General features: G+C 45.6%; 1 protein-coding gene across 1 annotated transcript; it reads right to left on the reverse strand.

The window, feature by feature from the left end:
• Positions 1–1,809: 1,809 nt before the first annotated feature.
• On the reverse strand, positions 1,810–4,355 carry PSMG3 (proteasome assembly chaperone 3). The gene is made up of 2 exons (XM_062588157.1): positions 4,094–4,355; positions 1,810–2,360 (listed from the first exon to the last, which is right to left on the reverse strand). Exons 1-2 carry the CDS (start codon positions 4,307–4,309, stop codon positions 2,208–2,210), a joined length of 369 nt encoding a protein of 122 aa, XP_062444141.1. The 5' UTR covers positions 4,310–4,355; the 3' UTR covers positions 1,810–2,207.
• Positions 4,356–25,223: the final 20,868 nt, after the last annotated feature.

Below are 25,223 nucleotides of genomic sequence, written 5' to 3' on the forward strand. Positions count from 1 at the left end.
CTGCCTCCGGGGCTCCGCGGCGGCCCGCAGGGCTGCTCGGGCTTCGCTTCCGATGGAAAAGTGACCAAACCTACCTTTCCAGTCGGCCGCGCTTGGCACCGGCACCCGGAAAGTCAGCACAGCCGGGAGGCCACGGCGCCGCCTGCCACGGCCGCCCCGCGCCCCTGGGTCCGCGCCCCGCCGCCCGCCCGGGCGGCAAAAGCTGGCTTTTCGCTTGTAATTGCAAACTAATCCTTCCGCAGGAGGAGGACGATGGTTAAAAGGCAGAGAGCTGGTCGTACAAACAGCCAGGCTCGGATGTCTATTTTTTGGGGCAGATCTACCGCAGAGCGGAAGCTAAGCGTCAAGTCCAGTGTCTGCTGCGTTATTTATTTGCTGCCCGTAGAAAGGCAGCAAGGCAGGTCGGCTGTAGAGCACCAGGCAGGGGAGATCTCCGCGTCCTTTCCATACCCGCCGTCGCGCGCGGATCCGGTGACACAACCAGGAAACGACAGCGGTCACCCCGGTCGGCTTTTCAGTGGTAACACTCTCTTAGTCTTTGGGGCACAGGTAGTATACTATAACGCCATGGTCTAAGACGTGCTTTACATTCAATTTTCTAGTTAACATATGATTCCCACAAGTTGCTGAAGCTACGGACAACGTAAGAGCACCAGGCGCTGGCGAAACGCTTTTCATTTTGTGTCAGGAAAGAATCTCTACCAGCAAACCAGGATCAACATTAACAGATTCAATATGCCTCTTCCAACCCTCCTAGACTGAAAAAAAAAAAAAGTGTAAAAGAATCATAGAATCATAGAAGGAAAATTTGGAGTTCTGACAGATGCAAATCTTTGATTCTTGGAAGCACATTTCGGAAAATTATTTTTAGATGAAATTTCTTGTGAAGGGCAGCTGCAAGCCTGCAGTTTTTGAACTGCTTTTTTAAAAAGTTTCATTTCTCATAATGCTTTAAATAATGTAAATAATCCTCACTTCAGAGAAAAGAATTTTTCTCTGCTATTCCACTCTTCGGGGACTTTTTAGCAACAGAAACAAGCCAGCAACTGGGTCTGTGTAGGACACACACGTGTTCTTAATTCTGCTTTTATGAATAGGTCTTAAACACAGCACAGATCTTCATTGCTCAGAATCTAGATGCAAGGGCAGGTCTCTGTTTGCTCAGTGAAGTTCATAAGTGACAAAAGTGTTTAATAAGTTACTCAGAAACGTACTACTTGGTGTTACTTGTTACAAGAGGTAAAAACAGACGGGCTTTCCAGACAAAAGTTGGAATAGCCAACATTGCATTAATTCACATGACCTCATGCAGACGCTTTTTTTTTTTTTCTTTTTCGACGAACTCTGGAGAAACAGCACTGTGTAACTTGCCCCGTGGTTCCCTCCCGAGAAGCCCAGTGACGGGTACATCAGCAGAGGGGCAGCACGTGGCAGGTGCTGTGCCTGTGCTGACTCTCTGATGGGCTGGTAGTATATAATACATAAACAGATGAGATTTTCTCGTATTTTTCCTTACAGTAATATGTTTTCCTCTCTTCTATCCTGATGTCAGCTTTCATGAAACTTGTAGAGGGTAATTATCTACCCCTCTTTAAAACCTGACTGAAATTGGAGAGTGGGTTCAGAATGCATTAGAAAGGGACTGACCCAAGGATAAAGGCAGTCATATAGGACTCACTTCCTTAAAAAACAAGCAACAAAATCTTTCCCATTATGCAGTTGCTGTTGATTTGCGACTGAGGCTTATATTTCAATTGACGTGATTTTCACATAGAAAAAAAAAAAAGAAAAGAAAATACCACGGTAAAATCAGTATTCATCAATGTTTCTTTTATTCGCTCCGCGCTGGGTGTTTCCCCTTTGCAGTACAGTGTTTTATAGCTACAGAGTTTGGAATCTATCACTTATCAGGACACAAATGCAGAGCTGTGCACTTTTCCAAATATTCATCCCACCCAATGTGATAAAAATAAAATTTCTCTTGTACGTCGAGACAATTGTTCTCATCTAATCCCTGTCTGTATGGACTGCAAACCTGTAACAATAACAAAACCCTCAAGTGTTCTACACAGTAGAGAAAAATTCATGAAATTCCTCATCATGTCCAAAACCAGCATAAAGACATTCCATCATTTTCATTTTTTTGTTCTTTTTAAAAAATGGTGATGAGTCATGGACTCATTTCCTTGAATCCAGATGGCACAACTTCACCACACTTGGCAACTTCGGATCACTTCCCGTAGAGCTTGTATTCCTTCCATGGTCTTGTCCTTTAAAGCCATGGCAAGAAGGACAGGTTTATTCCCAGCTTCCTGAGAGACGAACGCCACCAGGTTTTTAGCACAAACATGGACGAGGGGCTGAAAAGCAAGAGTATATGGATAGGTATTGTTACACTTGGGAGAACCCTCCCACATTAGCCAGCAGATGAGAAGTCCTGCAATGACTCGTTCATGAAGTACATAGAGAACCTGTCTATCCTGGACTCAGTCCTAGCATTCAAGTTTGTTGAACAGTTTAAACATGATTTGAAACAGACTCACAGTCTAGCCAGTCAGCAAAGCCAAATCATGGTACAAGACATTTTAGAAAGCACATCCTCAGCCAGCTTAAAATGAAACAGTTTGGGCCCATGACTGATAGACACCCAAACCACCCTGAAACAATTTAACTGGAGTTGCACTTGAATCAAGTTTTGCATCAGTCTGGAAAACTTGGAAAGCCAGTATGGAGATTTTTTCCTTTTGCTAATCCTTCTCCCCCCAGACTTCAGCACCAAGTATCAAACTACATGAAATACCATGGATCCAAAACTTCTATTCCCATCACAAACTAATTTATGAAGAAGTCTCTAAGTTCTACTTTCATTTAAAAATTTATTGCTGAAGAGGGTGTGTTCTGCTGAGAAACTCAGGAAAAAAAATTACCTTATTTTAGCAATTCTTAGAGACCATGGAATGGTGTTATATACACAGCCTTTGGACACCATGTGTGAAATCCATTTTGTTTTAGATTTTAATAGAATAATGAAAATGAGAAATAAGCAGTGAGGCTAAAGGAAGAAAGAAAATGGATATAATCTTAATGAGGTTTCTTTAACAAGAACATACAGCTTGTTCAGGTTTCACTTACACTCACACTCTTACACATTTTACCTGAAGGATTAGGTTGTTTGATTTTAGCTACCAGCATGGGTCAGAATTTGCAGCATCCCAAACAAAAAGCAGGAAGTTAGCTAACTAGTAAAAGCCTTTTCTTAAAGTTTAGATTGAATAACTTGCTAAAATTATTTTAAAATACTATGTAACAAAGTAAGTAATTAAGGCATCTCCTGTTTCCAATGAAACACAACACAAACAGCTTGGGGCAGGCTGGAGTTCTGTTTTTTTTTTTTTTTTTTTTTTTTTTGAATTAACAGTCATCACACCAGGGAAAGCAAAGCATCTCGCATCCAAAGAAGGAAGGCTAATACTGAAGAAAAAAAACTCCATAAAGAGAAGCTGCACACAGAATCAGGAACTTGTGCTGCTAGAGTTTTTCTAGTTAAAGTTAGCAAGTAATATTTGATAGCTCCAGCCCTGATGGAAAGCCTCATAATCCTGCAGCTCTATAACTTTTTGTTTAATGCTTGACTAGTTGACGCTTTGCAAAATATGTTTTCTTTTGTTTTCTCTCCAGCCTCGTGAAATGGTCGATAAAAACTCATTTTGTTGAAGCAAACAAATTAAAGTGCATCAAAGGCAGGTGCTGGCAGCACACTTGGGAGAGGGCAACTGAAGTCCACTATGGGGCTGGCACAGTGAAACGCAGAGGAGAAAGGGGACTGGGAAAGGGAAACCGACTGGAACAGGAGCCCCAAAAAGGGTTATCAAAGGCTGCGTGTTTGCTCTTAAATCAGCAGGAGCTGCATGAAGGCTCCCGCAACCGTGGCCCAGCACGCCGCGTCCCGTCAGGCACGGACAGCAGGCCCCGAAAACGCGCGGCGCGCAGTTGGCCGGACTTTCGTTGCGCTGGGGAGCGAGGGCGCGTGCTTTCCGGATCAACGCGTCCTCCCTCGGCGCAGGCTTCCCAAGCCGCTTCCACGGGTCGTTACCTCGTCCTGGCCCAGCAGCACTCTGGTGGCGAGCGCAGGCCGGGCGAGGCCGCCGCCGGCCCGCGCGGGCTCCACGTAGACGAGGGTGCCCATCTTGCCGTACTGCGTGGCCACGACGAGCACGGCGTTGGAGAAGGCCGTGCACACCACCTCCGTGGGGACGCCGCGCACCACGGCCGCCCGCTGCCTCGAGCTCACCGCCGCGCTGGCCGCCATGGCGGCGAGGCGACGCCGCGGCTGCCCGGGGAGCGCGAGGGGGCGCGGCGCGGCGCGCCGACCGCCCGGCCAGGCTCGGCCGCGCCGCGCTGCAGCCGCCTGGGGGGAGACAGACCAGGCCCCGCCGCCGCCGCGGCCCGGAGCGTGCGCGCAGGGGTCTCCCGCGGCCTCCTGCGCCGCCGCCGCCGCCGGCCCTGCCCGCCGCCTGCGCCGCGCCGCGCCCGCCCCGCCGCGGCGGAAGCGGCGCCTCTTTCCCCTCCCTCCGCCGGGCGCAGCCGACATGGCGGCGGCGCCGCGGCCTGCCCTGACGGGAGCGGGCCGCCGCGGGCCGAGCCGGGGGGCGGACGGGGAACTTCGGGGCCAGCTTTAACCCGTCTGTCTGTCTGTCTGTCTACTTATTTATCTATCTATCTGTCGCCCCGCCGCCCCCGTTTCCACCTCGGAAGCGCTTCCCGGCACAGCGCCCGCGGGGAGCGCGGCGGCTGCGGCCTGCCGGCCCCGCGCTCGCCCCCGCCCCCGGTCAAGCTGCTGCCGGCTCCGGCGGAGGAGGGGTCGGGCCGCCCCTCGGGCCGGAGCTGCCTTTGCGCCCGCGGCCGGCGGGCCCGTGCGCGGCCGCTGCGAAAGGCGGCGCCGAAACGCGCTCCGGCTGCGCGCCTGAGCGTCCCGCGCCGCTTGGCCGGGGGGGGCGAGCACCTCTCGGATGCGAAGAGTTTTCTTTTGTTTTCTTTTCTTCTTTTCTTTCTTTAAAACAGTCATGAATAAGTAATTCTGGCCACGTTGTCAAAAGTGATGAAAATTGAGATTTCTTGGGGCTGTGTGACTTTCTGCGCCTTTTCAAGTACTGTGAACGCGTCTAAAAGAAATACGCTCCAAACCTTCATTTTTATTAGTTCTGCTTTACCTTCTGTCTACCGTAGGTAAAAAAGTCCCAGTTCAGGCTGCAGCAATAGCGACCTGAATTTCAGGTTGTCTGTTCGGATAATCGCTTTAAAGACTGCCTAATTTATTCTGATTTTGCATTAAACACTTTAAGACTTCTAGCTACGGTTCTAGGAAGAGCGCACAAACTTTGTGCTGAGAATGCTTTCAGGCACCATTAGAGAGCAGCAGAGGTCCATGGAAAAGCTTTTAGCAGCACAGGTTATTCCGGTGGTTAATACGAATGGACAGGCTTGATCCCTTTTCAGCACTCCTTGCAATCTCGCAAATACCGTTTTCCAGCACTGTGAAAAACCAACTTTCCTCTTTCTGGCTCACCATCATCATTTGAGGCTTTGCGTGTTACGGAGATAATGGCAGCTCTAGTCACTAAAGCCTCCTGGCTCTTAAAGATGTTTATTCCTACTGTACCTTCTCTGGAGAATAATTTTACTTCAAGAAACACAAAGGGCCAGATTATTCCTGCCATGCTTGCCAACCTCCATTTTATTTTTTATATGGCAGGAGGATGAAGAGGGTCTGTTTGAGTTCAGCCTTAGATGGAAAGAGCTCCACTGCCTGTACCTCAGTGTTATTCATTAGCCTGGGACCAAGGAGTTATTTTTAACACCTTCAAACAACTGGAAGTCTCATTTTGGCATGGACTTGAGGTAGAGTGTAGCAAACTGACTACATCAAGCAGACAGTAGGAGGCAACTGAACACTGCATCTTCATCACCAAGAATAAATACATTAAAAATGTTTATGAGCTGTTACTGAGGCAAAGGCTCCCGTTGTCCGTGTGACTCAGGCAGAAGAATGCACCATGGCAGATAACGGGACTTTTCTCTTGGGGTCTCTCTGCTTGCCACCTGTTTCTGATCATTTTCTGGCTGAGAAGGACTTGTATCTGCACCTACGCCCTGGTTGTCTATAGTGCTTTTCATCCAGAGATCCTTAATCACATTGCAAGCATTACTGCATTTAACTTCATAAACTCTCTTTTGACCTAGGAAATTATTAATACATCCCATTTTGTGGTCAGAGGGAAAAATGAACAGAGACCAGCAATTCAGGGGCTGTCAAATCCTTGGCTGGAGATTGTGCAGGAGTCCAGGATTGCTTCTTCCGTTCTCATGCACTCACTAGTAAAGAAATGTAAGTCATGTGCACGTCACAATCTCAATTACTGTGAAAAATCAATGGCTATGCAAACCAATACTTTGACAAGGAAAACTGCCCATAATATTGCAGTTTTATACCTTTATTATTATTTGGGTAGTTTCTTAGTACTCTTTCTTTTTTAAAATGCTTAAGTGCCTTTGTGTGTAGACTGAAAGGAGGCTGCTTTTTATAATAATTGTATTTATCTGAAGTGATTTTGTAGAGAAAATGCGTAAGATCTGCAGAGCATTAGAAATGTTTCCCACTTCTCTCGAAAACTAGACACACTGTTTCAGGACATCCATTAATAATCCCTACTCTTGGGAGCGCCTCGCTATCAAAGTGCTGGGTTGGTTTATTAGTTTACAGGTTATTACTTCTCTAGTTTAGATTTCTCTCTTGTATCTTTTATGATGCAGAATATAGACTATGAGCTGGAAGCTCAGGTGCAGGCGGGCTGTGTTCTGTGCAGCCAAGGAGAGAGGAAAGGAATTAGTTTGCTCCCTGATGCAAGAGCTGCTAGGGAATTATTTTGGCCCATGTTGTAAATCAGTTACGTGAAGCAGAGCTGCCTTTAAGTACTTTCCTCTGGCTAGAGAACAGCAGAGTGCCTCTCTTATTATTAATACCACAACAAGGTTGGAGGACGTGGGTGGTGTGGGGTTGCTGTGCCTCTCGCTTCAGAGGTGAGTGCTCTCTCTGCGGAGCTGTTGTTTCAACGGGGAAGGAGAGATGGCAGAAATTCACCTCATGGGGTTTTCGAGCAGTTCCCACGGTGTTTAAGTGGAGTCTGAGAGTGGCTGCGTTCAGAAAATGCTACTCTTAGGGAAACAGAGGAGCACGTCCTAAGCTGCTCCCAAAGCCTAGCTGCAGCCTGGTCACCCTGGCTGGCTCTCTGCGGGCAGCAGGGAGCTGCTTTGTCACTGCTCGATGCAGAGCAGAAACACAGCTTTGCATCTGTCTCTATCTAGGCAGGAGCAAAGCTTGCCAGGGCAGAAGCCGACTGTTGTGAATGTCTCCTGGTTTCTAGATCCCAGTGAGGTTTGTGCCTGACAGAGGTGTGGGACTGCCAAATGAGACCCAAACTGAACGGTTGCTGCACATGGACAGAAACAGGATGTCGGGCTTCCAGGAAGCCTGAGGTCAAATTCTGAGCGACTGAAGAGCTGGGCGCCTCCAGGGTTAGGTGTGTGCGGAGCAGCAATTTCAGAGTTAAAGCTCAGGCTCTCACTTGATGTGCTCCTATTTTGAGGGAAGATGAGGGGCTTCTTGCTCTTCTGTGCGTTGGGCCCTCTTCTGTGCCTACCATCATCTCTTACTCTAAGAGACCAGTCTAAGAGCTTTGCTTTGTCCTTAGGTTGGCCACAAGTCTCTTATTGTACGGGACATCTGTTTCATCTGCTGCGTAAGAGGAAGGCTGAGCCGATCAATCAGGCATTGCAAATCCACTCCAACCTATTTTATCTGTTGATTAAACCTTGTTTTGGGGGTAGGATTCAGCATGAAAAAAAACCCCAATTTTTTAACAAAAACGAAACACAAAGCTCAAAACCAAATTGTTCCCTTTCTGTATAGTCTTCACACTGCCCTTACGTACACATCTGAAATTGAAATCCTGAATGTGGTTGTGTGCCTGAGACTGTCGAATCATGCTACTGTCTCATTTTCCTGCATTTGCGATTCAGTAAAGAAATCGTATGAAAATGGTCGTTATTGTCTGTGCAAATAAGAAGTGCCCATGTATGGTCACTAAGGTATTTTCTTGCAAAAGCAGGGTAGGGTTTTGAAACATGGCAGTAAGCCAGTGTGCTCTGGCTGGGCCTGGAAGTATCTAAGTAGTAATTTGACTAGAGCTCTTTGGAAATTTTATTTCAATTCTAGCAGTCTATAAATAGAGGAGTACTCCAACTCTTACACAACTTTGTTGTGCTGTGTCATTTGTGTTTTCTGAGCTGCTGTGCAGATTGGGGAAGGAGGAGTTCAGATCCACAGGTCTGGGATGAGAAATGGGCTGCCTTGATGCTGGGTTGAGTTTCGGAAGGGAGCTGCTGCTCGGACTGCAGTACCTGGCAAAAGTGAGGCAGTCACACCTGCACGAAGACTTCGCTGAAAACAGTTTCCTGGGTGTTTGATCTACATCTAGTTTACTTTTATTCAGTGCCTTTAAAACCAGTGGATCCTGTATTTCCTAGCAAAAGGTACCCAGAAATGACTTCAACGGACACTGAAATGAAAATGACATTTTTGAAATAGGTGAAATATACTTCCAGAATAGCTCCAGTCTACCTAAAAGAACTAAAAGAGCACCAGCTACCTAAAAGAGTCAGGATTACCTCGTGAGCTCAATTTGTTGCTATCTAAGGATAATTTTATCCTCGAAATTATCGTAAGATAACAGCTGGCTGTACTGGGCGTTGTAGCCAGGGGGTACAGAGCAGAGACAGTCATCACAGTCCAAGATTAAGTTTGAGCCTCGTTTACATAATTTTTGTTTGTCAAGTAACAGTCCTGCGTTGATCATGACCATGACAGCGCCTATGGATGGTATCATCCATCAACAGATCCACCCTAGGAACAGCAGAAGCGTTGCATTTCTGGAATGGCTGAAGGAATTGTTTTCTACGGATCAGAAAAGGCAACAGTAATCACCACAGAGCTTACTGCAGTTTGTGCAGGAATTTCTCAGCTGCTCGTGGTGGTCTTGTCTGATGAAAGGCAGCATGCAAATGGAGTGGATCATAAAAATAATTGTAGCATAGCTTCTGAGAACAGAATTCATATTATTCTTTCTGCTAAGATGTGTGAAAATACAAAAAATGACAACAAAGCTGCTGCAGAAACAACAAGAGAATATCAGGATATTAGTATAATATTAATAGTGTAGTCGGTTGTATAAATCACTTAATTGTGACAACAAATTAAATAGTGTTGTTTTCGAGAATTCACCCATAGTTAAAATGATGTATCTGGATGAGACAAATGCTTTGTGCACTGCCAGCAATATATTAGCTCCTCTTTCAACTGAGAAAACAATTAAAAACTTGGTTGAAAAGGGCATATTTTCTCTGTAGCCACTGATCCCTAAAACTCTTGAAGTAATAAAGTGTTTCTGATAGTTGTTCATTATTACACAGTTGAAAGAGGAAAAATCCATTGTCTCATTATGTTCAAGACAGTTATGAGATTGCACTGGGAATATTTGAAAATGTAAGATGCCTACAATCAAATGTTTTCAACTTTGACAATGGATCATCATTTGCAGTTGATAATGCTACTGTTAACTTCGGGAGATATCAGTCAGCGCACACAGTGGAAAATGAGAATAAATATTTGCTTCTAGTTCATATACTGCATAAATAACAGCAAAGTACGCATTAGAAAAGTCATGATTTGATTTTGAGGGCTGTGTAACAGAAGTTTCAGAATTACAGGAGATAATTGTTTTGCCACACTTAAATATGTGGAAACATTTAGGCACTTCCCAGTGAAGTGAGAGTCTCTTTGCTTTTCAAATGAAACAATAGCAAAAGGATTTGGGGTATTAGAAATTACTTTTGCATATTAGGTGAAGATTGCCCCAGTCTGATTTTTAAGTTCTTTATGAATGTTGAAGATGGCTATGGTGGAAATGCCTGGTATCTGAATGCTTTGTCTTTCACAGTACATTAATTTTTTTGTCATCTAGTCAAAATTAAAATACTCTTTTATGCTGAAGTTAGACTATAAAACATTAATTATGTTGTAAACCAAAACAAAGAATGAACAACATATTGATCATACACGCCAGGCCTGCATAAAGACATACCATGGCAAGGCAAAAAATGTAAACAGATCTCCTTCAGCAGTACGTGTAAGCTGTCAGATCCCTGTCTTCATCTGCCTACACTAACTTGATTCAGTTACTGTCTCTGAAAAAAATGTGAGATTTTAGGAAACCAGAACCCTTATTGAGGAACTTATGTATGACATGTATGACATTTCCAAGATTGGAAACAGATTGATGAAGAATTTGAAAGATTTTGTGAAGCTTGCATAAATGCTCCAGGAATTTGTACTTAGAAATATTTCAGTATTTATCTGCAAATCCTAGTTATCTCCATTTCTTAAAATTTGTAGAGTTTATGTCTGTTCCTATCTCTAGAGAGTAATAGAATAACTATTTTCTTTTGGAGGCAGACAAAATGTTGAGTCGGTTAAAGCTGAGGTTTAAATTAAAGTTAATTTCAATTGAATGCATAACGAATTTTGTGAACCAACATAAAAATGAAAAAGTACTGAAATTGTTTATAAGTACCATTCTAAGTAATGAACTGAAGTTTGTGATAATTGAATTGTACATTTGATGGGCGATACAAATGTACTCTTAGGAGAAAAATACAATTATATACTGAGGAAAATGGCATTAAAATAAATGGCATTAGAATAAAGCGTTGTTTCTTATTTTGCAGGTACTTATCTCCTATTTCTATCCAAAAAAGATGATCATCAAGAAAAGTGGATAAGTTATGAACTTTTTAAGCTTCATCCTGGAAATAAGGTTTGAATATCCCATAAGGAAATCAATGCCATTTTCCTGCTCTCTCTTGTGTCTCTGTAAGAAGTGTCCTGCATAACTCATCCTCTGCACTCTACTTACAATTCTTCTTTTATTTCTCTAGGTGACTCTAGGCTGAGCTCCTGTTGTTGTTCTTAACTTGATCTAAGCCTCCTTTCCTAGCTTCTTCAAGAGCATTTTGGAACCACTTTTTTTCCCTGAAACCATGAGATCAGAGAATTCTGGGGGACTAGGTTTAAACTTGTTAAACTGAATTAACACTCCTACCACATGATTCTGACCTGTGCCAGTCCTTCTAATCTTGTTCAGAGTTTAGGATAATTTGTTTAGTAGTGCTGATCAGCTGGAGGTTAATTCAATTGGACTTTGGTTATTTATTCATGCCCGGATTTGCTAAGTGTCACAGCAGATACATGAGGTCTCTGTTACAGTTATGAGATGGCTTCATTAGTGTGACGGAGAGTCCATGTGGATGACTTCCTTTCCTCACTGCAATAACTGGCTGTCAGGGCTCTCTCCAGTGGAAAAAATCCTTATATAATATCTCCCTTTCATTTGTGTCATAAGTGTATTGATTACAACTTATAATATACTTCTCTGTTCTGATTGCTGGGACTGCGAATAATCTTACTTGGGGATCTCAGTAATATTCCTGCTCTATAGTTTAAATTGATATTAGAGTTAAAAGTACAAATATGTTTAAAAAGTAATTTTTTATTAACAATCCAGGCTTACAATATTTTGGTTGCAGAGAGCTTCTATTCACTTCAAGGTCCACTTTCGCCACCAGTGAAATGCTGCCAGCTCTGGGGTGGAACACAGTCAGTCTTTTACTCTGTCCAGAATTAACTATGCCGAAATGGAAGACAAGAAGGAAGAAGAAAATCGCATCCTGCTGAAATCTCTGGAGGAATTTAGGTTGGTAGAATGTTGTTACTCGAGCTGGAACATGGCCAGGACACCAGGATTAATGTTAGCACAAAATGCCGCTTGATTGCAAGTGTTTGGATAACCTTGGATGAAAGTCTTATCTGAAAAGAGGTTCTTCTTACAGAATAGGGCTTTCTGATATTGGCTGGGACTTTGGTTCAAGGTTGACTCAGAGAATTTTTGCTATTGGCTTCAGCAGTTTTTGAACTGGGCAGCTCTTGAATGGGTAACAGATCTCTCCTTCACAGCCTGAAGCACAGCAAATAATTTCCCAGTGAGGATTCTATGCCATAGACTGATGTCTCTTTTTAGACATGCTGTGATTAGATGTTTCCTGTGATATCATGCAAACATTACAAATAGGAGCCTGAAGCAGTGCTTGCTGGGGAAAGGTCCTTAAGATTAGAAGCCAGGAAAAAATGTTCAATACGGAGATGGCACTGGGCCAAGCCAAGCTCTTGCTGCCGCATAAAGGTGAAATAGTTGCTTATGTCATATAATTACTCTCAGCAAGTAAGATGAGAGTTCACCTCTTTCTTCCTTGGTTTATTTTCCCCTCTATATGTTTCTACAGACAGTTCTCTAATACAGGTTATGGCTTGGTTGAACTAGGTGGTGCCCAGTGAAAGCTTTGATGATTAATAGCAGCATTAATCCACATTTCTTCTCTTGCTCTCCATTTTTCAATTAAGTTTAAACCCTTTTTTGAGGAGCAACCATTAACTTTCAAGGAGTGAGAAATATTCCCACATCTTTGGCTTTCTTCAGAACCTCCTGTCACAGTTGCATACTGTGAAATACGGTTTCCAACAGAATAATGTTCCCAAAACCTGCTGGGACGTTATGCATTACAGCTCAACATTCATTGCAGAAGTTTATTTGTTGTTGACTTGGAAGCCCAGTCAGAGCTTTTTTAGAAGAGATTTCTGCTTACCTACCCAACAGTACAACAGGGGTCTCAGCTCTGACACGGAAGCTGGAGAGACTGGACTACAAGAAAGACATGTTAGTACCTGTGTTTGTTGCCGGACAGGTGGCCTGCTGCCGGTTTGGCGTTCCTTGCACTGGTCCTGAGTTTCTCATACCTGCATGGGCACAAGGAAGGCATCAAGGTGTCATGTGATAGGAGCTGTTGCTCAGCACTGAGGCTGCTACAAATTATGAAAGGTGCTGCATGTGGGAAAAGCTAGTGTTTGTTCCCAAGAGACAGGATCTGTGTCTGGAGGAAAAAGAGCAGTGCGTAACTCCCTCTGTAACAGTGATTCCCTTGCTCTGCAGCCACTTCTTTGCAGTAAGACAGGAGCTCCATGCTAAAGGAGTAATGTTTACAAGGCTGTATGTCAACTGCATGTGCAGTTAAGCTCTGTGTGAGTATGGGATGTGCTTTGTTGTTTATTTTTGAGAAAAACCCATCAACACGTGTGTGTGTGTGTGCACGTGTGTGTGAATTTGGCCTAGGCTGTTTCATAAGTGGATCTATTCTGCATCCTATCTGAGCCTAGAAATGTCTCAGGTTTCCCTCGTCTTCCATGGGAGCCATTGATTGTCCCATTTCCCCCAGCCCAACCTTCCCATTCCTCTCCTACAACACCTCTGACTTATATAAGAGCCAAGACATGATTCCCTCAATCATTTAATATTTCTTCTCCCTGTCTTCATTGTTTTCCATTTATAGGTTAGCCGGCTCCTGAGATGCTCAATGCTTTCCCTAACTTTACTTTGACAAGATAAACTTTTAAATTAAACATTTTCATTTTCCCCTCCTTCTGTTTGAGGGTTATTGTATAATTCTGTATTAAAAAAAAAAACAGTAAACAGAGAAGTAATCACAGATGCATTTTGCTGAGGAGAGATAGATAGCCTGACATAAAGGATTCAACATACAGATATCCCTGCTTCTAATCAAATGGGCCAGTTTCATTCTTTGTGTATAATTCCACTGGGGATGAACCAGACGCTGGGGCTCTAAGGAAGACCATGTGCTGACATTTTGTTTCATCGAGTCCCTGGAACGTTGAATATGCTCTTGATATGCAAGAGTCGGCTGAAATCTACAACCAGCTCCACAAGTGTGATTGAATCTGGGTCAGGAGATTGACACCTGTGTGATGAGAAAGGGCATTCGTTATCCTCTGTTCAGGTCTGTACCGTTCTAGGCATGTGGACAGAGTTCGGCGTGTACTATCTCAGGCAGAGACAGTTCGCACAGTCATGCTCCAACTTTCATTTCCTATATGTATTTCTACTGTGTGCCGGCCATCCCAATGCTGTACTGACGAGCGAGTAAGCAGACACCGTCATATCTAAATATATACATGTGCATCAGCGAACAGATGCACATTGTCTTTGTGAATATGAATGGACCAAAACATGTAGCACAACCTTCATGTTAGGCTCACTTCCCTTCACTTGCCCATGCTTCTGATAAATCACTGCTGTCTTGAGGCCATCTGTGTCAATAAAGCCCAAAACTCTGTTATTGCAGGTAGTGATGGTACAGTGGTGAAATCTGCAGTGTTGTGCCTTTCACACACATCCTCCCCATGTCCAAAACTAGTCACAAGACCTTTGAACAAAAGGCTTAAAGTCTCAAAGATGGTACAGGAATAGAAAAGGAGAGGCCATACACAGCCTTTAGCCTCTGCTATCAGAGGCAATATAAGACAGGAAAATGCCCAGATGATCGTATCGTACTGTCACTAGGACCAATCCTTTGGGGATGGTACAGTGAGGAGCTATTGAGAAAAATGTTGTCAGAGATTTGTGTTGGAAATGTCATTTTGACAAATCAGGCTATATTATTTTGATCACTCCCTTTCAAAGGTAGTTTTTAGATTGCAGTGTCCTGCTTTGAAGACTTTTGGAACAAAGCTGCAATCTGTCATGTCATGTCAATTTTTCCATCCACACTTTATTTTACCTGGAAAAACAGAAAGCAAAGAAAACATTTGATTCACCTAGACTACCCAGGGGATGTACCAGTTTTGTGAAAACTTGCAAAATGTTGGTTCCTTTTTCCTATTTAGGGGAAAAAATGGAATTTCTCATCCTTTTGGAGAATGGAGAATGAGCTCTGATGAGGCCGTCTGGTACTGAGGCCAAAATCAAGGTGCTGAACCAGGGCTGCTACTGAATCATCTCCTCTTATACCTGAATACAGAAAGGTCTCTTGTTCAGACTATTGTTCTGATGTCTTGGTCATGCCATGGCGTGAACCAGTACCACTGTCCCTGGGGGAAGCTGTGCTTCATACTTGACAGGCAGGCCTTGGGGAGCACACGCTGAAGACTTTATGCCCTCTGAAACACAACACAGGACGCCTTGACAGGGATCACTGGCAGAGGCAGTATGTCTTGGCATTTAGCCTTCAGGGAACCTGGCACTTCTTGCAATAAATCCTCAGGGAGGGCACTCAGGTGCCTTTGACAGGTGTCTTAAATGGAGAAAGCAGCATATCTTGGCAGGGAGCTGGAAGAAAAGGCAGCCTTGGTAGGCAGCCTTTGTGCAAGGCAGGTGCTTTGCAGTTCTCCTTTAGAAGAAGGAAGTATATTGCAGTAACAGGTAGAAGGGGTGGATTCAGTCCAGCCACCTTGGCCTTCGGTGCAAGGCTGGAGCTCCATATTCTCTCCCTAAAACCCTATGTGGCTTTCACAGATGAGAGATGAGCCATTCTTACACTTCTCCATGCTTCCCTTGATTTGCTTTGTGCCTCAGGCCCCGCTGAGGGTTTGTCTTCACCCAAGAGGCAACTACTTGGAAGAGGAAGGCTGTTTAAGTGAGGTCTCAGAGGCAGGGAAGCCACAAGGTTTCCGCTGAAGGAAGAGAAGCAGGCTTATGCTGTAAAACAGGGCTGGAACATCTGCCCTTTGAGGAACGGCTGCGAGAGCTGGGCCTCTTCAGCCTGGGGAAGAGAAGACTGAGGGGGGATCTTATCAATGTGTACAAGTAACTGAAGGGAGGGTGCCAAGGGGACAAGAACAAACTCTTTTCAGTTGTCCCGTGTGACGGGACAAGAGGCAATGGGCAGAAATTGAAGCACAGGAAGTTCCGCCTGAACGTGAGGGGGAATTTCTTCCCTGTGAGAGTGACGGAGCACTGGACCAGGTTGCCCAGAGAGGTTGTGGAGTTTCCTTCTGTGGAGATCTTCAAGGTCCACCTGGATGCAACCCTATCTAACATGCTCTAGGTGACCCTGCTTGAGCAGGGGGTATGGACTAGATCGTCTCCAGAGGTCCCTTCCAACCTTACTGATTCTATGATTCTATGATTTTCCAAGAAATGGACATGGTCGTCTTTGGAGAAAAGCCTTGAACTCAAAGGGAGGAGTTGGTGCTGTGTGTGGAGCTGGGGAGAGAAGATGTCTCTCCCACTTTGGCAGGTGGAAAAGCAGCTGTGGAGAGACTCTGCTCCGAGCTGAGGGCTTGGGTCCTGGTCCACACTGAGCTGGCTAGAGGAAGGTGTCTGCAAGGTATGGACGAGAGCATCCATCACCCAAGCAGGGCACCTTGTAAACTGGGCTTGTGGGCACACAAAATAAACAGTAAAACAGCCAGGTAGAACAAGGAAGAGGAAAGTGTTGTCATTTCCTATGTGGCAAGGAATGAAGGAGGCAGGGCAACTCATGTTTCTGGATGCCACAATGATGGTGCTCTGTAGAGCCCACTCTGATTGGAGAAACTTAAAGCTTTCGACCACTTGAAGCCTCTAAGTAACTATTTAGAAGACCTTTTCCCCATCACAGGTATCTTGCAGCCAGAGTGGGTTATGTCAAATGGGAAACACCCTCCATTTCTCTATACTTTGAGGGAGTCTTATCAAAATCCTCCTCATATAATATACATACAAATGCATATATATATATATATGTGCACATACACACACACACACATATATATATATACATATACATGCACACACATACAATCTCCTGCCACTGAACAAAGATATTGTGAAAGTCAGTTGGATCTTCCAGAGAGAGAGATGCAAAATATGTTTGCAATAAAGCTCGTCTGATGATACCCATAAATACAGAGCTGAAATGCTGGCCCTTCTGTCCTCTCTAGTGCCATCCCACCAGAGCTGCGTAGCTTACATCCTGAATCATCCCCAAGGAGAGCAATAGATGTGGTACACTTGAAATGGTTTAATTTCTAACTGGCCCAAGCACAGTTTATCCCTCCTCCATCAGGCAAAAGGAAGATGGAGAATTTTAATATCTTCTAGTGAGATCATAGGACCTCTGAGTGCCCAGATTTATTCAATGCAGTTGCTGTATTTCACCAATTCTGTGCAAGAAACTGCAAATGCGGTAGAAGTTTGGCTCCCCAGTTGCAGCAGCAGCAGAAGAGAATGCCAATGCCTGTGTAGAAAGCTGACCCTTTCTGTTTTTCTGATTCAACTGTAGGCCCTTGAGATGTCTGTTCTCAGCTGTGGGAGACCCTGCTGAGGCTTATAAGGTTATAGCTTTATAACCTTACTATAGCAAGGTTCTCAAATGGCCTGATTCCCAGAGGCAGTGGTGATGTATTCTCACTTCAAGAAACAGATCTGCAGTCAGATGCATTTGATGAAGATCTAACACTTTCTTCGGTTTACCCTGGCAGGCCTGAGGTTGCTGCAGCCATTCCTCGCCTGGGAACAGCGTGCGTGTTTTACAGGCAGACTGAGGCAGGGAGCTCCCTGGCTCTGCTGCCCGTTCTGAACAAGTTCTCCCAGCTCACAGAGAGGGGTCAGGCCCTAGGAACCCCCTCTCACCACACACTGATGCCTCAGCTACAAGTTGCACTGGGAATGAGATAAACGACTGATAGCGGCTGTTGCAGGAGGAGATCTCTGGAGCACATCCAGCCTCCTCTATGGTGGAGCCAAAAGCAAGAAAAATCTATAGGGCAGCCTGCTGCCGTGAGATGGCTTTGCTTTGAACATAAACAAGAAATACATTTTCAGAGAGTATGGAATCCACAAGCACTAAGAAAATAAAACAAGATAATCAGATGGCTGAATTACTAACTCATCAGAGGCCAGTAGGGACTGCAGTATTATAAGCAGAATTATATTGTCAATTTGTATTGTACATTTGGAACAGCAAGGATCACGTTTATTTGAAATTAAGAATAACCTGGAGGGGGCAAAAAAAGCCACCAGCGTACCACATAGTTGAGAGAAGGACAATTTATGCTTGACATTAATCAATACTCCTCTATGTCTTCTAATTGAGTCAGGCCAGCCTTCCTCCCGAATGTGACAGTGACAGCTGACCTCCTCTTCCCATTTGATGGATGTAATTGTACTGCAGCTGTAAATAGAGAAGACACCAAAAATGGCTTTGGTTTGTCCTCACACCTGTGTACAAACCCTGCTGGGTGCAGAGCATCAGTCTGCCAGGCAGGACGTGGGCACTGGTGCTGTCTGGCCTGGCACAGCCTGAGGGCCTTGCCCACGGAGGGCATCTTCTCCCCAGTGCTCAGCTCCCTCGCAAGCCTGTGAAGCAAGCATCTTCTGAACTAAAAAATGACCGATTCTGGTGGCCTCCTCAATAATTTGGCACATGTTTTGTCTCCTAATACAGTCTTTTAAAAATACCTCAACGCCAAAGGCACAGAGTGGATTGATTAGTGCTGTGCGATGCTTGGGGATCCGCAGCTGAAACTTGTTGCTGTTCCTTTTCAGTCCGAGGTCCTTGGTTATACGGACAAATTTGCAACAATTGTTGGATTCATGACTAGGAAAGAACTGATTGTGGGGACACAGGGCTTCATCCAGCATGCGTCTGAGGCACTCTCAACTCCCTTCTGTGGATATGGGCACTTCCTGACTGTATTTTTTTCTTATGTCCCTCAGCTCTGGCTGGAGGTACATCCAGACTAAGATGAAAGATTTTCCTTTTCCCTCTTGAAATTGTTTCTTGTGTTCTCCGCTGAAGCTCTTCACTTGGTATTTGTTGAAGGATGAGTCAAAACTCTGGCCTATTCATATTTCACATCATGTGCACATGAATTGGTACTTTACATCCTAGGGAATCCTTAAGAAGCACCGCTTTGGTCTCTTAACAATATTATTACAAACCCATTTTTTCCTTTTTCTCCCCATTCCTTTTTTTGTTTTTGTCATAGATAAGATTCATTTTTTTCTGGACATGAATCTGTTGCCTGAGGTTTCTCAAATCTCTGCTCTGGGACATGGTGAAAGCTTATCACTCAGGCAGAGTGAGAAAGAAAAAGTACACGAGGGGAACTGTGACTCATGCCGAAATTGAAATGATGAAGCAGAAGTTGCTATTATGAAGACCAAGAGGTGTTCAAAGACTTACTGGTGGAAAAGCAAAAGCCTGGGCTTTTCAGCCTTGAAAGGCTTCTACACATGCAAGCTCTGAACACTGAATGAGGGTCGTGGTCTGGTGAGCTCTGCGCTTGCCTAAGTCCTTTCGATGTTAGCAACAGCGCAGATGAGCCGAGGACTTCAGTGAAGGCCACATGCAGTGGGTTTAAGCCTAATCTGTAAAAGATCTGTTAAAACTTGAAGTGCTGCTGCCTTCTTCTCCATGATGGAAACTGTAATGACTTTTTTCCTGAAGGGGCTGAATCTGAATGAGGGAAAATGAGCAGAAAATGTGCCTGATTTTTCTATTTTGATGAATGAGCTGAAGAAGGCACCTATGTGTCTGACATCATGAAAAGCTCCTTGTTTTGGTGGAACCTTAATGGATTTTTCAAAAGACTCTTTGAACAGCTCTCCCAGCTCTACTGGAAATGGTGATGTTTTGAAACTGGCGCCTTGCCATGTCTATTTATGTTTAATATTGCCTTCAAAAATAGCATTGCTTACATCTTTTTGCAGTATTCAGAGCAGTATTAGTTACATAGAAAGATGGGCTGGCCTTGCCTCTGCTAAGCTAGGGAAAATGCTTCAGGGGAGCCCAAACCAGCATCATTTGCCAGAGATGGGTGAGTGAGATGTTTTCCTCTCACTCGCATTTTTGATACAACAGAAAGAAAAAAAGATCTGTCCGCTAGCGGGAGAGAAAAGTTTACAACTTTTATGCTGTTAAGCCTTTTGATGGAGACACCCCAGTGCCCGTTATCTATTCCAAAACCCTGTTAAAAACTTTTCCTTTGTGTCTCACCTGAATTGCTGTTAGTACAATTTAAACCCCTGACATCTTGTCCTCTCTGCCAGGGCCGTGGAGTTCAGACTGTTCCCCTCCTCCTGGAGGTTATCTTTTAAAGGCATTAGAGACTTAGCTGTTAAGCTAGGGGAGAGACAGGGCTAACATCCCTCCTCTGCCATTTCTTCTTAGGCTAAGTAAAGGGAGTGTTCATTCCTTGAATGGTGCAGAGCTCAAGGACTTGTGTCTTTTCATAACAGGTAGCACCCTTGCCCCAAGTCTGCCGTCATCCTATCTCCATTCTGGAGAAAAAGCCGTGCCTCCGTTCATTCCCATCCTGAATTTGTGCAGTCAGTGCCTCCTGCTGAAATGCATCGTCTTGCTGTTGTCCCCAGCTCACGTTCACCTCATTTTTGGGGATCATTTCATACAATTTTATACAATTGGTCTAAATCATTTTGAGTTCTAGCCCTGTCCCTAAAATGCCCTTGCCCTGCCTCCCTGATAGCACTTGTCTGCATGCATAATAAACCTGATCCTTCATTTGTGTAAGCACCAGACGGAGCTGGAGGCAGGACAGCGCTCAGCCCAGCCAGTGGTATGGGCCCTGAGCCGCTCCGCAGGGATCTCCCACCCCCTTGTGTATGTGCCCAGGCCAAGCCTTTTCCCCACATGCTCTTTGACCGAGGGGCCCCGAAACAAGGGGCAGAGGCTCATAACCACAGGGCTGCGGTGCAGCACCCATTACAGCATGTGGCTGGGAGGGAGACACCAGGAGTGAAGGGCTCTTTCCCCGCAGACCTCCCTCCTCTGTGGTCATGTGCCTGCAGGATGAGCAAGATGTCCAGTCATGTCCTCACTCCTGAGAAATCCATTATCACGGGCCATTTTTTTCCTCTGAAATATCCTGAACTCTACAAGCGCTGCAGTGTTATCTATCCCAGTGCCAAATTCTCCTTAATGAGGTTTATCCAGCTCTTCCAGCATGGCTTAACATTGTCCATCCAGTCCAGCCACAGAAGATCCTTTATTTTGCTAACATAATTAATAGCAATAAGCTGTCCGTGGTGTGTGGTGATAAAGGTATTGATGCTGTAATGCCCTACAGACAGAGCTCGGGAGTTCAAGAAAGTTTCATTCTGTGCGTGGTGTTAGCAATTTCCCCAGTTCCCTTCCTGAACAATTTCTCTATTTCACATCCTATGCTGGAATTATGCCTCCCGCTGTTTACATTAAAAATGCATTATACAAGTGTTGAAAACATTGAGTTCTGTGTTGCTGGCAAGGATGGAAGCTGTTACATTTAAGAAGCACTCTCTTATATTATTACCACTTCTGTTTAATTTAGCAGGATTATTTTCTCTAATTCCAAAGCTGGGGAAAGATTCCTGTAAATATTCTTCCCACTAGCCAATTTCTTTGTTGTACAAACCCATGTATAAGCTGACTTGCTTATGAATTGCCATGTCATCCAGTTAAAATGCTGATTTTTCTCTGTTAGCTTTCTCCTGTGCTTTGGATCAAAAATATACAAAGACAAGGTAATGCCACTTAAAAGAACTCTAAATGGCTTGCTGCTGCCCAGAGGAGTTGGGATTTATGGTAGCAACATAGCAATGCCAGGCTGGGAGGATGTTGAGGTCTCTAAACTGTCCAGAAGAGCCACGACCTAAGAAAACGTGGGATTTAGCATCTGTGCACCTGTAGCGAATAGCTGTTCAAATGCACTGCATCCTACAGTTCTGTAAATAAGCTGAGGAAGGATTTTCTATGGGACTCACTGCTGTACAGAGTGTGGCAGGACTAGGAATTAAACCCGTATCTCTCAGACCCAGAGCTTTAACTACATGGGCATTTTTTCTTCTGGATAGTGTAACTCGATACGGGTAAATTAGAGGCTTGAAATGAAAAATAGCAAGAGGGGGGCCAGTAGCACAAAAGACCTGAAATGATGACTGCAAGTTGAGCTCAGAGTGTCTGAAGCAAATGAGGTATGAGAGGAAAGAAAGGGAAGGAAAGAAGGAAGGAAGGAAGGAAGGAAATGTGGCAGCACAAGGGAGGTTGCATGGGAATTGCCTCACGTTGGGGTATAGCAATAGCGCGTTGGAGTGGGGAGGTGTAATGAGAAGTTACAGGACAGAAGATTAAAGAAGCTAAGTCTGCAGGAAACTAGAGTTGATTCAACATAGGATGCAAGGCTATAAGGACCACCGCCTAAAGGAAAGAAGTTATTTTCCTTAATTAGTGACTGAAAAAGCTGTAGCTAATGGGCATAAGCTTTTAGGAGTCAGACCAGCCCGGGTTTGGGAGCAGCACAGGACTTGGCAGTGGGCTCGCTAGGTGCCCGGCACTCAGTGCCTTGCTGCGGGTGCCCAGCGGCCACAGCCATCGTATTTTGTATTCCTGAGGCACTTGGCGACACGATGGAGGGCGTTAGGAAACCGGCCTCCTGGGGGTGAGGAGTGCTGGCTCGACAGGGACTGCGTGACGTCGGGGCTGGCCACGCCGCGGGGCCGCCCGGGCAGCGGCAGGACGCCCTGCAGCTGAGGCATCTGGTTCACATCTTCTTCCCAGCCTGGCAGCCCAGAGGCATTTAGAGACCAGCGTGGGTCGTTGGCGATCCCATAGCCTTCAGGAATGTAATAACGTGTCTGTTAGATCTCTTTAAGCGTTTGCCAAGTCACTGCTCTATCCTGAAGGGAAATAACCTTGTGCTGAACAGTTAGATCATCTAGTGCTAATGTAACAGGAGAAAGCCTATTAAATGTTATGCTGGAAGGGTCCTTTGGGTCTTGAATAGCTTTTCTCTTTTTTCTTCCCCCTCCTTTTTCTTTTCCTTTTTTTTAATTCCTTTTTCCTTCTCTCCTTTTTCCTCTTTCCCATCCCATTGGCGCATTAGCCAAGGTAAGGACCAGTCCAGCTGTGGCCGATCTTCAGTCCTGCCAACGGCCCCTTGCCAGGCTGCAACCACCTCCCCTGTTTCGGCAGAGGTTTCTGCGTGCACAGCAGCACGTGGCGCTTCAAGGTGGGAGCCCCAGGGCTTCTGTGCTCCCAGTGTTGCTGAAGCACTGCTGCCCCGGCAGAAACAGCCGGAGAGAGGCACATTGAACTCTACAGTGCATCTCCCACGCAGATGCAACTCTGAGCTCTTTATATTGGTTTAACAACAGAAAAAAACAACAAGCCTGCTCATTAATCACCTGGCTGAAACACTCAAAGGAGAAGCACCGTATCGACCCCGTGCCTTTCCCCAGCGAGCCGCAGAAAGGCAGATTTGCAGCCTGCTCAGTTGTTAACCATGGGCTTCACCTGCTAACGTTAATGGCTTTTGCCGTGGCACTTTCCCCCGGCAATCCTAATCGGATCCAGGGCACTCTGAGGAGTAAGGAGCATGAGCAAGCTGCTGGGGTATTTAGCTCGCTGAAATGTAAAGGTACATGACTGCTCACAGGTTGCAATAGATACCTGCTCAACCAGCCCTGGGGAAACATAAGCCACCGTGGAAAGCACAGATCACATGATAAGGCAGGGCCTTACTTCTGGGCTAAGTATGAGGCTCTTCTGGCAGGTTTTTTAACAGCTGATTCCTTAAATCAACTGCTTTTGTGGGGCACCCTAGCGATTCATGGGCCTTGTGCATCTTCCAGGGCAGGGAGAGGTGCCCGTAGGCCCTCTGCAATGAGTACCACCGTAACCGACTTAGCTGTTCTCCGGGGCTCCTTTGAGACGAGTGGCTCCGTGTGCCAATCATCTGGAGCAAAGGCAGCTGCTCCTGAGATGCTCTGACTTCCGCGATGCGCCAAGCCAGCGAGGGGCAGATGGGAACACATCTGCCCCACACCCGTGAGGCAGAGCCCACGGCAGCTGCCCCAGCCTCCCCGCAGCGTGCCCGTGGCAGCGGCGGCAGGGCGCGACGTGGCGGGAGGTGTTGCACTAAGCCAGCTGCTGTAACTTCCAGCTGCTAGAGATGCCAGAAGTATCCTGAAAAACAGCTCTGCCTGCTCCTGCCTGTCCCACCATCCCCGAAGAAGTCATGCACCGGCAGGGTACAGAGAGGCACCGCTCCCCGGGGAGGCTCGTCCGCAGTTCCCCGTGAGGACTGAGCTAAGCAGCCACTGGATGTCATTATTGCTCCAAACAAACACATCCGAGAATCTATTCCAGACCACCAAAAAAATGTGGCTTTTCAGTATTCCTTAGGGAAAGCTTGAAATGTGCTTTGTGAGGACCCAAAGCCATTCACCTCCTCCCTGCAGCTCTTGCCTGCACCTCCGCGTGCTCCAGGCTGGCGAGCCTGACCTTGGCAGGAGGCTGTGATCCTGCCCGACCTCCCTGCCCTTCCCAGGAGCTCCTGCCACTATCTCATCCACTGGTGATGGCATCATGGCTGCTTCTACAGCAGCAGCAAAGGGTCCTGCAGTCACGGAGTGGTGCCACTGTAATGGATATTTGATCCAATAAATCAGAGGGCAAAAGAAATCTAATTCAGGGCACCCTCTTGTCTCCCCTCATGCTTCAGATGGGAACCACAGCTGGCTCGTTGCGTCTGGATTGAAATGCTTTGCGTTAGGTTGTTCAGCCTGTCAAAAACTTTTCCTGCCTTCTTTCTGCCTCACTTTTAAAGGAGGGCTGGTTTTCAAGGGAAACTGCTTCCTGAAACCAAAGGGTAATTGCAAAAGGGTGATATCCTCCTTTGGCTTGCCTCACCTGGGGATTTTCATTGCAATTTTCCCAAATTCATCCTGATTTTGCTTCTTGGAATGCCTGTTCAGTGTCTGACCTGGTATTTATTGAAAATATTTTATCTGGGGCTATGGGGAGCCTCACTGATCCGTGCTCTTTCATCTTTATGTGCCTGCTTCTAAGTTACCCTATTTCAGTTATATCCCTTTCACAGGCTTTTTTCTTGTTCCACTACAGCCATAAACCAAGACAGGGAAACGCCGGCTGCTTAGAGCTTAATGTAAAGAAATAATCCTGAAATGGCAGAGCTGGATGTGTGTGAGCTGTGCCTCATCTCTAGCACAGCCTTGGGGCTCCCAAAACGGCTTGGGTCAGCGTCAGCAGCTTCCTCTCCTAGTGCAAACATTCATTTCGCACCATTGCAAGGAGCCGCAGCCCTAGGGAAGAACCGTTCTGTTCAGCCTTGCTCCTAAGCCTGTGCAGAGGAAAGCTTGGGACAGGCCTTGGGTTCGTGTCAGCGGACGGAAAGCCGTTTCACAGCGCTGGTAATAACACTCAGC

Source organism: Rhea pennata, chromosome 15, assembly GCF_028389875.1.
Source record: "Rhea pennata isolate bPtePen1 chromosome 15, bPtePen1.pri, whole genome shotgun sequence".
NCBI classification, from domain to species: domain Eukaryota; kingdom Metazoa; phylum Chordata; class Aves; order Rheiformes; family Rheidae; genus Rhea; species Rhea pennata.

What these genes read in the sequence shown, in the direction of transcription:
- PSMG3 (XM_062588157.1), bottom strand. Translation starts at nt 4,309, where the DNA reads ATGGCGGCCAGCGCGGCGGTGAGCTCGAGGCAGCGGGCGGCCGTGGTG. An exon ending in TGCTGCTGGGCCAGGACGAG is followed by an intron (nt 2,361 to 4,093) that starts GTAACGACCCGT and finishes CTTGCTTTTCAG; the next exon opens with CCCCTCGTCCATGTTTGTGC.